General features: G+C 46.6%; 1 protein-coding gene across 1 annotated transcript in view; it reads right to left on the minus strand.

Annotated features, from left to right (window-relative positions):
* The window catches only part of ATG16L2 (autophagy related 16 like 2), a 33,286-nt gene extending 19,216 nt beyond the window's left edge, over window positions 1-14,070 (minus strand). Inside the window, exons 1-9 of the mRNA XM_040426561.1 lie at window positions 13,905-14,070; window positions 9,371-9,467; window positions 6,874-6,964; window positions 6,537-6,610; window positions 5,580-5,822; window positions 5,247-5,312; window positions 4,073-4,171; window positions 1,569-1,631; window positions 918-1,020 (exon numbers count right to left, since the gene is read on the minus strand). Coding sequence (XP_040282495.1) covers window positions 918-1,020; window positions 1,569-1,631; window positions 4,073-4,171; window positions 5,247-5,312; window positions 5,580-5,822; window positions 6,537-6,610; window positions 6,874-6,964; window positions 9,371-9,467; window positions 13,905-14,031 — 963 coding nt within the window. The 5' untranslated portion in view covers window positions 14,032-14,070. The remainder of the gene's footprint in view (window positions 1-917; window positions 1,021-1,568; window positions 1,632-4,072; window positions 4,172-5,246; window positions 5,313-5,579; window positions 5,823-6,536; window positions 6,611-6,873; window positions 6,965-9,370; window positions 9,468-13,904) is intronic.
* Window positions 14,071-14,414: the final 344 nt, after the last annotated feature.

Here is a 14,414-nt window from a genome sequence, read left to right on the forward strand (position 1 = left end):
CATAATCCCCTCCTTTTTTGGTTTATTAATTGGGGGGGGAAGACGAATCGCAAGGGGGGGTTGTTTGGGTATGAATAGGGGGGGGGAAGGTATATAATTATGTTATTGTTTTTATTTATTTGTACCGTTTGAATTTCTAATAAAAAAAATTGTAATATAAAAAAATAAAATTAAAATAAAAAAAATAAAATTAAAATAAAAAAAACACTCCCCTCACCACCGGCATAAACAGGGAGACTTTAGGCCGCAGGACCCGGCACTCTCAGCGATGTGACATCACAAGATCACGCTTTTAGGCTACATGCACACGACCGTATGTGTTTTGCGGTCCGCAAATTGCAGATCCGCCCAAAAAAACAAAAAACAGATGACATCCGTTTTTATTTGCGGATCCATCATAACAATGCCTAAAACAGACAAGAATAGGATACGTTCTATTTTTTTTTTTTGCGGGGCTACGGAGCGGACATACGGCTGCGGAGAGCACATGCTGCCTGCGCTTTCTATGATAATGACCCCCACAGTTCCCCCAGTAGTATGTACCCGGACAGCGGCAGTGAGGAGGGCGAGGGTAGCCCTATGGGCATCAGCCGACTGGAAAAATTCCCTGTAGTGTTTTTGGCCCCTGGACTTCTGTCTGATGGCTGCGCCCCTTCTCCACCCTTGCCATGGTGAGTGCAGAGTAAAATGAGGCACATGTCACTTGTTTTTTCTCAAAAAGTCACTTTTCTGGCGCAAGCGAGATGAAGAATCCCCCCTTAAGTTATCGACTAATTGAGTTGCTTAATGAGAAACCCTTTGATAGTGTACGGTGCACAATACTGTTCTGCTCTGCACGCCAGTCATATTCCTGTGGGCCCCCAAAATCACTTCCACTGGTGGCCCCTAGGCACTGTCTACAGATGAGGGGGTCTTACCTTGCTATAGATGGCTCTTTTCGGTGGGCAGCAGATCACACACACGGGCGACGGTCGATACCACTCGCCATCCACACTGCAATCATCTGGTGTCTTCCGAAAACTAAAGACAAAGATAAAAGTTTCCATCATCTCCAATAAAAATCCCCCCCAACCAAAAAAGAGAGAGAGACAGAACATTGGTTCTATCCTGGCTCCAGACACCTCCATCAAAGCCCAAGGGTCCGCCAAATAATGGGGGTCCCAACTGTAAGCCACAAAGGGGGAAGATCTGTTCTGGGAGATCAATGATGTCACCTACACTCGAGGCATCTCCCGGGAAAGAGAACCTTCTCGCCAGCGCCCCCATCAGTCAAGATCCGACTCTCCAACAAAGCTTGGGATTTGACGAGGGAATATCAGCAGGCCAGATATCCCCCCGTAGAAAGCGGTTTCAAGAGGCCTGCCCCTCACCAGCACCAGGGCCACTGGCGAGATTCAGCCCCCACCTAAGCAAACACCGCACTGCAGAGCGATCAGGTATGTGGCCATCACTATAGGACCCCCCCCCCCCCCCCTCCTCATCTGCAGCAGGGGAGAAGAAGAAAAACAGATCACTGCCTATAACAATGTAACTATATAATACCGTCATAGACTCAGCAGCGTACTCACTCAAACAAGCTTCTTAATGCTCCCATAATTCTTGAAGGACCTAAAGAAATCATAGACTGAGACCTGAAACACACGAGAGGCAAGGATGAGCGAACCTCTAGATACAGTAATATTCTGCTCCACAGGGGGCAGTATTATAGTAGTTATATTCTTGTACATAGGAGCAGTATTATAGTAGTTATATTCTTGTACATAGGAGCAGTATTATAGTAGTTATATTCTTGTACACAGGAGCAGTATTATAGTAGTTATATTCTTGTACATAGGAGCAGTATTATAGTAGTTATATTCTTGTACATAGGAGCAGTATTATAGTAGTTATATTCTTGTACATAGGAGCAGTATTATAGTAGTTATATTCTTGTACATAGGAGCAGTATTATAGTAGTTATATTCTTGTACATAGTAGCAGTATTATAGTAGTTATATTCTTGTACATAGTAGCAGTATTATAGTAGTTATATTCTTGTACATAGGAGCAGTATTATAGTAGTTATATTCTTGTACATAGGAGCAGTATTATAGTAGTTATATTCTTGTACATAGGAGCAGTATTATAGTAGTTATATTCTTGTACATAGGAGTAGTATTATAGTAGTTATATTCTTGTACATAGGAGCAGTATTATAGTAGTTATAGTCTTGCACATAGGAGGCAGTATTATAGTAGTTATATTCTTGTACATAGGAGCAGTATTATAGTAGTTATATTCTTGTACATAGGAGGTAGTATTATAGTAGTTATATTCTTGTACATAGGAGCAGTATTATAGTAGTTATATTCTTGTACATAGGAGCAGTATTATAGTAGTTATATTCTTGTACATAGGAGCAGTATTATAGTAGTTATAGTCTTGCACATAGGAGGCAGTATTATAGTAGTTATATTCTTGTACATAGGAGCAGTATTATAGTAGTTATATTCTTGTACATAGGAGGTAGTATTATAGTAGTTATATTCTTGTACATAGGAGCAGTATTATAGTAGTTATATTCTTGTACATATGAGCAGTATTATAGTAGTTATATTCCTGTACATAGGAGCAGTATTATAGTAGTTATATTCTTGCACATAGGGAGCAGTATTATAGTAGTTATAGTCTTGCACATAGGAGGCAGTATTATAGTAGTTATATTCTTGTACATAGGAGGTAGTATTATAGTAGTTATATTCTTGTACATAGGAGCAGTATTATAGTAGTTATATTCTTGTACATATGAGCAGTATTATAGTAGTTATATTCCTGTACATAGGAGCAGTATTATAGTAGTTATATTCTTGCACATAGGGAGCAGTATTATAGTAGTTATAGTCTTGCACATAGGAGGCAGTATTATAGTAGTTATATTCTTGTACATAGGAGCAGTATTATAGTAGTTATATTCTTGTACATAGGAGCAGTATTATAGTAGTTATATTCTTGTACATAGGAGCAGTATTATAGTAGTTATATTCTTGTACATAGGAGCAGTATTATAGTAGTTATATTCTTGTACATAGGAGCAGTATTATAGTAGGTATATTCTTGTACATAGGAGCAGTATTATAGTAGTTATATTCCTGTACATAGGAGCAGTATTATAGTAGTTATATTCTTGCACATAGGGAGCAGTATTATAGTAGTTATAGTCTTGCACATAGGAGGCAGTATTATAGTAGTTATATTCTTGTACATAGGAGGTAGTATTATAGTAGTTATATTCTTGTACATAGGAGCAGTATTATAGTAGTTATATTCTTGTACATATGAGCAGTATTATAGTAGTTATATTCCTGTACATAGGAGCAGTATTATAGTAGTTATATTCTTGCACATAGGGAGCAGTATTATAGTAGTTATAGTCTTGCACATAGGAGGCAGTATTATAGTAGTTATATTCTTGTACATAGGAGCAGTATTATAGCAGTTATATTCTTGTACATAGGAGGCAGTATTATATTAGTTATATTCTTGTACATAGGAGGCAGTATTATAGTAGTTATATCCTTGTACATAGGAGCAGTATTATAGTAGTTATATTCTTGTACATAGGAGGCAGTATTATAGTAGTTATATTCTTGTACATAGGAGCAGTATTATAGTAGTTATATTCTTGTACATAGGAGCAGTATTATAGTAGTTATATTCTAGTACATAGGAGCAGTATTATATTAGTTATATTCTTGTACATAGGGGGCAGTATTATAGTAGTTATATTCTTGTACATAGGGGCAGTATTATCGTAGTTATATTCTTGTACATAGGGGCAGTATTATCGTAGTTATATTCTTGTACATAGGAGGCAGTATTATAGTAGTTATATCCTTGTACATAGGAGCAGTATTATGGTAGTTATATTCTTGTACATAGGAGCAGTATTATAGTAGTTATATCCTTGTACATAGGAGCAGTATTATAGTAGTTATATTCTTGTACATAGGAGCAGTATTATAGTAGTTATATTCTTGTACATAGGGGCAGTATTATCGTAGTTACTTCCTTGTTCCTTGAGTTATTTTCTCACCTGCATGTCCTGGGGGAAGATTTCTCTAATTCTTGGTTGCCGGTCATCTCCATGCTGCTTAATTCATGTAAATTCATAGAGCGCGTTTGACAAACATCCCTAGAACCGTAAACAAAGTGTAAGTCCTCCCCCGTCACGTTGCCTGAAAACTCTCATTTCTCAGATGTTCATCCAATGAACCCGGCGTGTGATGTCATACATGTGACGTCAGTGTCTAGTCATGTGATCAGTGAGTGGTTGGACGTCATTGACAAACTGAGCGGATGGCGGTCTATGAGTCTTGGGATTGTTGCTCACTTCCTGCAGTTGGGCGATAGTGAAGACCTGACGATACTGTGAGGGACTTGTGCTCTGGAGACTGTAAGGTCGGGGTTCCCCAGTCTTTACCGTTAGGTTTCTTTTACCTATACTATTTACCATCCATCAGTTTGCAGATGATTTGCCCACATTGACCACATAGCAGAGGTTTTCAGACTGATCTTTCCATGAATCAACCTCCCAGCAGCGCCGAGAGGAGGAGGGTGCACTGCAATCGCACTTCACTAAAAACCCACGAGGGGGCGATATTGCAAATTTCTAATATTGAGGAATTATAGCCCCACCCACAAAGCATTAGCTCCTCCTCCCATACTACACGCGGCCTGGGAATAATGGACGGTAATCGGACACGTCTGAGAACCTCTGCTGGACACAAAGGAGCACAACCGCCACACGAGAACCTTACGGCGTGACCGATACAGACGGGAGGGCGGGAGGCCAACACGCGGACACGAAGATCTGCGAGGAGTCGTCCGACTCTATTCTACAATAAAAGGCATCAGAAATAACGTAGGTGCAGTGATCTCACCTGTGACATCTAGTGATACTCCAGTCACACCCAGAGCTGCATCTTCCAGTCATTTATGACTGCTCTACACACAACCAGAGCTGCCTTCTTTATTGCCTGTATCTGCCACAATACCGGCTCTGGACCAGCAGAGGGCAGCAGTGAGCGCTCACATTCTCTTTGCCCGAGAGCCAGCAGCAGGGATTCAAATGCAGCTCTGGATGTGACTGGAGTATAAGAACAGATAACCAAAGCAATGGGTTTCGTGCTGAAAAATGTCTGAAAAGGCTTAAATATGAGAATATTTTTGGATAAATTACCCCGCTTTTCGTTGCCCCCGATACTCACCCTTCGGCGCTGACTGTCTTGCGCAAGGCTTTTTTGACTATGCGGCTCCACATCTCATCCTTCCTCCTGTAACGAAAAAAAAAGAAAGCCGGTGAAGTCCCCGTTGACCGCCCCCCACCGCGAGGAGCAGATATTGAGGGGTCTGGTCATGGGGACCCCCAAATCCATGCTGTCACCCCCGGATGCGTTATATCTGATACATGCAGAACCACCTCGAGAATAGAGGGCCCCCGACCCCATATGTCAGGGGTGATAATATATACGTTGTCCAATGAGGTTAATTATTTCCATAACCCCCGCCCCCCTCCCCCAAAAAAATCTGGGGGTGACCACCTCTCGTTGATGCTGTTCTGCTGCTCCGCTTCCATCACTTTCTTCATGGTCAAAGCCTCAATGAGGTCGCGCTGCTCCTCCTCGGCCTCATGAAGCTGCCCCTCCAGTAGGAGGCGCTTCGCCAGCAGATGGTCATAGTCTTCCTTTAGGTCAGCATTGGCACAGACCATCTGGACCATCTCATTATCCAGGCACTGACATTGAGGTTTGTGATCGTCCACCAGGGCAGCGAGGAAGGAGATGCTGGAGAAGACACCAGTAAGAAGATCTGCTTTGTAAGAAAGCCGAGCTGCAGTGTAAAGAATAGAGGAGGGAGCAGTACACAAAGCAAGCACTGAGACGGGGGGGGGGGGGGGGGGGTTGATTTTAGACCATTTGAGATTCTAATACACAATGCAGGTAAGCTGGAGACACCGATCACAGCTATGCATTAACAGAGCAGAACTGCAGTGTAAAGTATGGAGAAGGGGCAGAGTACAATTCTGAGCCTCTAATGTGACAGAAGGCGAATCTCAGGCCACAGCAGACATTGTAGCTCAGCTGGATCAGTGTTCAAGACTATGCCCTAACAGAGAAGAGCTGCAGTGTAAAGCAAGGAAAGAGGGACAGAGCAGCAAAGTGAGGTGGATTTTAGACGACCTCAGACTCCAATAAACAACGCGGCTCATGTGGAGTCAGTGGCACAAAAGAAAAAAGTAAATAAATAAATAAATAAAATAATGTTTTGTACTCAAGTCACATCCAGAGCTGCATTCAAAAAATCTATCACTGAATATTTGATTTACAAGTTGGAGATTAAATACACGGCTGTGCAAATAGCAGAAGTGAATGCAGCTCTGGATGTGACAAGAGCATACGAAACACTGTAAGGGCAAAACCTAGGAGAGAATGTGCAGAACTAGGGAGAAAGAGAGAGGATCAAGCACTCAGAGCTCAGCTCCGGGGTGAGAGCCGCACCTGGACCTCTGCTGCTGCAGCTCCTGCTCCCGCTCCTGCACCTCCTTCTTCAGCTCGCAGGCTTGAAAGGCCAACTGCAAGGACAACAAGGTCAGCAAGAAATCAGCAATGGAGCCGCAGGTGGCGGATCATCAGACAGACCCCGACCGTAAAGACAGCCCGCGCCGTCGAGGCAGGCCCATTCGTCGAGGCGGGCCCATTCGTCGAGGCGGGCCCATTCGTCGAGGCGGGCCCATTCGTCGAGGCGGGCCCCATCGTCGAGGCGGGCCCCATCGTCAGACCTACAGTCAGTCATTAGACTAGAAGAGTCTTCTCATACCGGGGGCGCAACATTTACCTCTCCATTGTAGTCCCTGAGCGCCGAAATCTCCTTCTGTAGGGTGGGGGAGGCGTCTGATCCAGTAGTGTGCACCCCCTCCGGGAGGGTCCTACAGTACAGAAAACGGGGAAACTAAGCAACAAGATGTGGACACTAGGGAGAGCCACCAACCTGCAATATTCCAATATGCAGCGCATCTTGGGATTAGATACAGAGCTCAGCAGACAGTATCACACAGGATAGGATTAGATACACAGCTCAGCAGACAGTATCACACAGGATAGGATTAGATACACTGCTCAGCAGACAGTATCACACAGGATAGGATTAGATACACAGCTCAGCAGACAGTATCACACAGGATAGGATTAGATACACAGCTCAGCAGACAGTATCACACAGGATAGGATTAGATACACAGCTCAGCAGACAGTATCACACAGGATAGGATTAGATACACAGCTCAGCAGACAGTATCACACAGGATAGGATTAGATACACAGCTCAACAGACAGTATCACACAGGATAGGATTAGATACACAGCTCAGCAGGCAGTATCACACAGGGTAGGATTAGATACACAGCTCAGCAGACAGTATCACACAGGATAGGATTAGATACACAGCTCAGCAGACAGTATCACACAGGATAGGATTAGATACACAGCTCAGCAGACAGTATCACACAGGATAGGATTAGATACACAGCTCAGCAGTCAGTATCACACAGGATAGGATTAGATACACAGCTCAGCAGTCAGTATCACACAGGATAGGATTAGATACACAGCTCAGCAGACAGTATCACACAGGATAGGATTAGATACGTAGCTCTGCAGACAGTATCACACAGGATAGGATTAGTTACACAGCTCAGCAGAAAGTATCACACAGGAGAGGATTAGATACGTAGCTCAGCAGTCAGTATCACACAGGGTAGGATTAGATACACAGCTCAGCCGTCAGTATCACACAGGATAGGATTAGATATGTAGCTCTGCAGACAGTATCACACAGGATAGGATTAGATACACAGCTCAGCAGACAGTATCACACAGGATAGGATTAGATACACAGCTCAGCAGACAGTATCACATCTTGCAGCGGTGCTGGAAAGTTTGTGAACCCTTCAGAATTTTCTATTTTTCTGGATAAATTTGACCTAAATCTACATTAGATTTTTACAAGTCCTAAAAGTAAATAAAGAACCAAATCAAACAAATGACAAAAAAAATACGAGACCATTTATTTATTGGGGTAAATGCTCCGATATCACGTCTGTGAAAGTATGTGAACCCCGATCTTCAGTATCGAATTGTTTATTACTCCTTCTCATCGGCTTGGAGGGATCTCAGCCCGTTCCTCCCTACAGAACAGCTTCAGCTCTGCTATGTTGGTGGCATCGGCTATGAACTGCTCGCTTCAGGTCCTTCCACGACATTTCTATTGCATTAAGGTCCGGACTGTGACTCGTCCACTCCTTCTTCTTCATTAACCATCTTTGGTAAAACGTTGTCTTGCTCCATGACCCACTACTCCATTCTACTGAGATTCCGCTCACGGACAGACGTTCTGACATTTTCCTCCACAATTTGCTGTTATCATTCAGAATTCATCATTCCATCAATGATGGTGAGCCGTCCTGGCCCAGATGCAGCAGAACAGGCCCAAAGCATGATCCCACCACACCAGGTGTCACAGATGGGATGAGGTTCTTATGCTGGATACAGAGTTTTCCTTTCTCCGCTTCTCATTTACTATACTTCTGGCTTGTCCAGGTGATCTTTATAAAATGCAGATGAGCAGCAATGTTCTTTTTGGAGAGCAGTGGTTTTCTCCTAACAGTGCTGCCATGCACACCATTGCTGGTCAGTGTCCTCCTGACTGTAGACGCATGAAAATTAAAATCAGAAAATGAGAGAAAGGGCTTCCGTTACTCAGTTTCCCTTGGGTTCCTTTGTAGATTGCAGACTATTACACATCTTCCTCTTGGCATAGTCTTTGTTGGTTGACCCTTATTGAATTTCCTCAGTTTGCAGACATTCTGTCTGACTAAGGATTGGTGGAGTCCAGACTGTTTAGAGATGGTTTTATAACCTTTTCCAGCCTGATGAGCATCAACAACTCTTTTCGCGAGGTCCTCAGAAATCTCCTTTGTTCCTGCCATGATACACTCCCAAGACGTGCTGTGAAGATCAGACTTTGATAGATACACGTTCTTTACATAAAACAGGTCGCCGACACCCGACTCCAATCCTAAAGGTCCGCATACTTTTACCGCTCACAGACGTAGGATATCGGATCATTTTTCTCAGTAAATAAATGACTCATTTTGGTTCTTTATCTATTTTTAGATAAAGTTTTAGGTCAAAGTTATACAGAAATACAGAGACTTCTGAAGGGTTCACAAACTTTCCAGCTGCATATGCTTAGATACCCCTATTCATACAGTAGAGGCTTAGATACAGCACATTAAGTATACTGCCCTGACCACCCACCCCTCGCCTGTACCTACCTAGCAGCATGGTGGCCCCCCGGGAACAGGACAGGCTCAGTCTGGATTTTTTCTGTCAAGTCCTTCAGAAAAACTGATTTTTCCAGAAGTTTATTGTCTGAAATAAATAAATAAATAAAAAATAAAATAAATAAACCATCAAATAACTGGATGTAAAGACCCCAAAACCAGAAGGTCTCAATGATTCTGGGGGCGGTCTGATAATTGTGGGGTCAGTGACCAGAAAAAACGGTAACCTGATCACTCAGAGCGTCTGGAAATCGGAACCCGCAGTCCATCCGCAGTGCCATTTCAGCCTGCTCATCCGAACCACCTGCTTCATGAATAGAATGACTGAGCTGCAGTGAAGACTGGCACAGTCACAGACTGAGGATGCAGCAGCATTACACAGGAGGTTTCTGTGCCACTCAGGGTATGTGGAAAGCTGGGTGAATCTGTTTATGGACCCCGGGATGGATTCTATAGTAAGGTAGAGGAGGAGACACGGTGTCCATGAGAGGGGCCCCGGCAGACGTAACGGCAGAAGCCCCCGATACGGATTATAAGTGATCCGGAGCCACATTCAGCCTTTATCCTAAGAATGAGGTGGACGCTGACCCCCCCCCCCGTCACGTACCGTCACCTCGACTGCCCCTCGCCCCCCCGCACCGTCATCTCCCTCCTCTCCCTTTCCTGACCGTTCTGCTGCCAAAACCACAAAATCAGAGCCCGAGTGCAAGTTCAAGGCCGGGGGGGCGGGGGGTAATAATAAACTATTTATAATGGTGAAGCAAACACAGCGCCGGAGCAGCAGGAACGATACAGTCACGACACGAGCAGGAGCCCCCCACATCCTTAAAGGGACAGTCACCATGAGGTCAGCAAGGAAACTCTTCACTGCTTTCTTCTCCAACTGACATTTATATAAGATCTAGAGGGACCGGACAGGAACCATGAGATCTATACACACGAGGTACACAGGAGGCGCGAGGTACACAGGAGGCGCGGGGTACACAGGAGGCGCGGGGTACACAGGAGGCGCGGGGTACACAGGAGGCACTGGGTGTGGGGGTATACAAGAGGTAAACAGGAGCCACGAGGTACAGAGAAGGCATGAGGTGCGGGGTACACAGGAGGCACGAGGTCCAGTCCATAATCCACACAACTGATTATTGAATTACATGTAACCAAATTATATGAGGAAAGGAGCAAAGAGTATCACATGTGAGAGGATTAGATACACAGCTCAGCAGACGGTATCACACAGGATAGGATTAGATACACAGCTCAGCAGACAGTATCACACAGGATAGGATTAGATACACAGCTCAGCAGACAGTATCACACAGGAGAGGATTAGATACACAGCTCAGCAGACAGTATCACACAGGATAGGATTAGATACACAGCTCAGCAGACAGTATCACACAGGAGAGGATTAGATACACAGCTCAGCAGACAGTATCACACAGGATAGGATTAGATACACAGCTCAGCAGACAGTATAACACAGGATAGGATTAGATACACAGCTCAGCAGACAGTATCACACAGGAGAGGATTAGATACACAGCTCAGCAGACAGTATCACACAGGATAGGATTAGATACACAGCTCAGCAGACAGTATCACACAGGAGAGGATTAGATACACAGCTCAGCAGACAGTATCACACAGGATAGGATTAGATACACAGCTCAGCAGACAGTATCACACAGGAGAGGATTAGATACACAGCTCAGCAGACAGTATCACACAGGAGAGGATTAGATACACAGCTCAGCAGGCAGTATCACACAGGACAGGATTAGATACACAGCTCAGCAGACAGTATCACACAGGATAGGATTAGATACACAGCTCTGCAGACAGTATCACACAGGATAGGATTAGATACACAGCTCTGCAGACAGTATCACACAGGATAGGATTAGATACACAGCTCAGCAGACAGTATCACACAGGATAGGATTAGATACAGCTCAGCAGACAGTATCACACAGGATAGGATTAGATACACGGCTCAGCATCTGAACACCACAGACAACCAGCACTATGCGCTGGGTCAGCAGAGCCGACACGGCTCACCCTCCCACTGGGCAGTGCCCCCTCTGGTGCCCTAGTTCCTCTCTAACTCCTTCTTGAGTCGCCCTTTTATATGGAGTCTTCTATTCAGAGGGATTACAGATGATGGGAGTCCTTTTCCTCTTTCCAGCTACTCAAGTCTCTGTCAGTCTTTACTGTAGTTCTAGCATTTTATTCATCACAGCTAGGGGAGGGGTGCAGTGCAAGCAATTATGGGAGTGAGGATGAGACCCCTGATCACCAAATAAAACTGCATCTGTGGCGGTGATCTATGGGGGTCAGGGGTTGCAGGTTCTTTAAGCCTCGTGCCTCGGTACATGTCCACTCTCACAGGTCGGTGCCTCCTCCATGTAAAAGCAGAGTGACAAATTCCCCACCGGGGTGAAATCCTCCAGTTCTCCATACTGGGACGCAGGTAGCAGTGCAGACACTACATCCACGGGGGCGTACCACGACCTCTGACCCCGCTACTGGCTGATAACAGGGAGCAATAGGTAACAATCTACTAGAGCCATGTCCCTTTAAGAGTGACTACACCCATCATCCAGCGCAGTTCCTCATCCCGCAGGGCTTGTAGCCAGTGACTCATGAAGATGTTTATTTCCCCTGAGGTCACCCCCTCCCCCACCGAGCCCAGGTAAGTGCTCATTAACCCACAGAGTGTCAGTCTGGAGAGAGACACACTGATACAATGTAATGATGTGGAACTACAACTCCCAGCATGACCCGTATTACCCTGTAGTAGAATAGAGATCTGTGCATGCTGGGATCAGTAGTCCTCCAGCAGCTGCCCGTCCAGGTTAGTCCTGCTCTGTCAGTGGCTGTTCTCCTCCATGTTACTCCGCCTCCTCATAACCTTGTCCCCTCCCATTTATTTACATATTGAAAACAGTGGGGCTCATTCACATATTCACCCCCCCCCCCACACCAGTACAGAGAAGTGGTACTGAGCGATCCCCCCCAGTACAGAGAAGTGGTACTGAGCGACCCCCCCCCAGTACAGAGAAGTGGTACTGAGCGATCCCCCCCCGTACAGAGAAGAGGTACTGAGCGATCCCCCCCCGTACAGAGAAGAGGTACTGAGCGATCCCCCCCCCGTACAGAGAAGAGGTACTGAGCGATCCCCCCCGGTACAGAGAAGTGGTACTGAGCGTTCCCCCCGGTACAGAGAAGTGGTACTGAGCGATCCCCCCCAGTACAGAGAAGTGGTACTGAGCAATCCCCCCAGTACAGAGAAGTGGTACTGAGCGATCCCCCCCCCCCCGTACAGAGAAGAGGTACTGAGCGATCCCCCCCAGTACAGAGAAGTGGTACTGAGCGATCCCCCCCAGTACAGAGAAGTGGTACTGAGCGATCCCCCCCCAGTACAGAGAAGTGGTACTGAGCGATCCCCCCCCAGTACAGAGAAGTGGTACTGAGCGATCCCCCCCCAGTACAGAGAAGTGGTACTGAGCGATCCCCCCCGGTACAGAGAAGTGGTACTGAGCGATCCCCCCGGTACAGAGAAGTGGTACTGAGCGATCCCCCCCGGTACAGAGAAGTGGTACTGAGCGATCCCCCCCGGTACAGAGAAGTGGTACTGAGCGATCCCCCCCCCAGTACAGAGAAGTGGTACTGAGCGATCCCCCCCAGTACAGAGAAGTGGTACTGAGCGATCCCCCCCAGTACAGAGAAGTGGTACTGAGCGATCCCCCCCCTAGTACAGAGAAGTGGTACTGAGCGATCCCCCCCAGTACAGAGAAGTGGTACTGAGCGATCCCCCCCAGTACAGAGAAGTGGTACTGAGCGATCCCCCCCAGTACAGAGAAGTGGTACTGAGCGATCCCCCCCAGTACAGAAAAGTGGTACTGAGCGATCCCCCCCAGTACAGAGAAGTGGTACTGAGCGATCCCCCCCAGTACAGAGAAGTGGTACTGAGCGCTCCCCCCCAGTACAGAGAAGTGGTACTGAGCGATCCCCCCAGTACAGAGAAGTGGTACTGAGCGATCCCCCCCAGTACAGAGAAGTGGTACTGAGCGATCCCCCCCAGTACAGAGAAGTGGTACTGAGCGATCCCCCCCCCCCAGTACAGAGAAGTGGTACTGAGCGATCCCCCCCAGTACAGAGAAGTGGTACTGAGCGATCCCCCCAGTACAGAGAAGTGGTACTGAGCGATCCCCCCCAGTACAGAGAAGTGGTACTGAGCGATCCCCCCCCAGTACAGAGAAGTGGTACTGAGCGATCCCCCCCAGTACAGAGAAGTGGTACTGAGCGATCCCCCCCAGTACAGAGAAGTGGTACTGAGCGATCCCCCCGGTACAGAGAAGTGGTACTGAGCGATCCCCCCCAGTACAGAGAAGTGATACTGAGCAATCCCCCCCCCCAGTACAGAGAAGTGGTACTGAGCGATCCCCCCAGTACAGAGAAGAGGTACTGAACGATCCCCGCACCCTCCCCCTGTCACTGACGCCCGGCGGGGGGCGGGACTCACACGACTGGATCAGCTCCTGGAAGACCCCTGTCTGGGCTCGGTCCCGGCGCTGCAGCTCCCGGATGATGTGGCCCTTCCAGGCCGCTCTCCCCCCCGGGTCCCGGACTCTGCGCTCCGCGTCCTGCATGCTGCCATCCACAGCCACAACACGGGGGCGGGGATAAAACCGGGGGGCGTGGCCACACGTCACCAGCCTCTCACGACTCCGCCCCGCACGTCACATGACCCGAGAAGAGATACATTGTATCAGAGCCGAGAATTCATAACTTCCTGTCTATTGTCAGCAAGTGTCCCACATGAGACCTACCTGCCGGGCCACTTACCTGTGACCTGCAGATGTCTGGAGGCTGAAATGAGATCTGAAGGAGGAATGCTGAGGAGCAGGAAGTGTCTGAGCGTCCAGTCCCCTGTCTGTATATTGTATCCGCCTGATATCTGTCTATATATCATCTATCTATCTCATATCTATCTACTATCTATCTATCTATTATCTATCTATCTATCTATCTA

Source organism: Bufo bufo, chromosome 3 (genome assembly GCF_905171765.1).
Source record: "Bufo bufo chromosome 3, aBufBuf1.1, whole genome shotgun sequence".
In the NCBI taxonomy this organism is placed as follows: domain Eukaryota; kingdom Metazoa; phylum Chordata; class Amphibia; order Anura; family Bufonidae; genus Bufo; species Bufo bufo.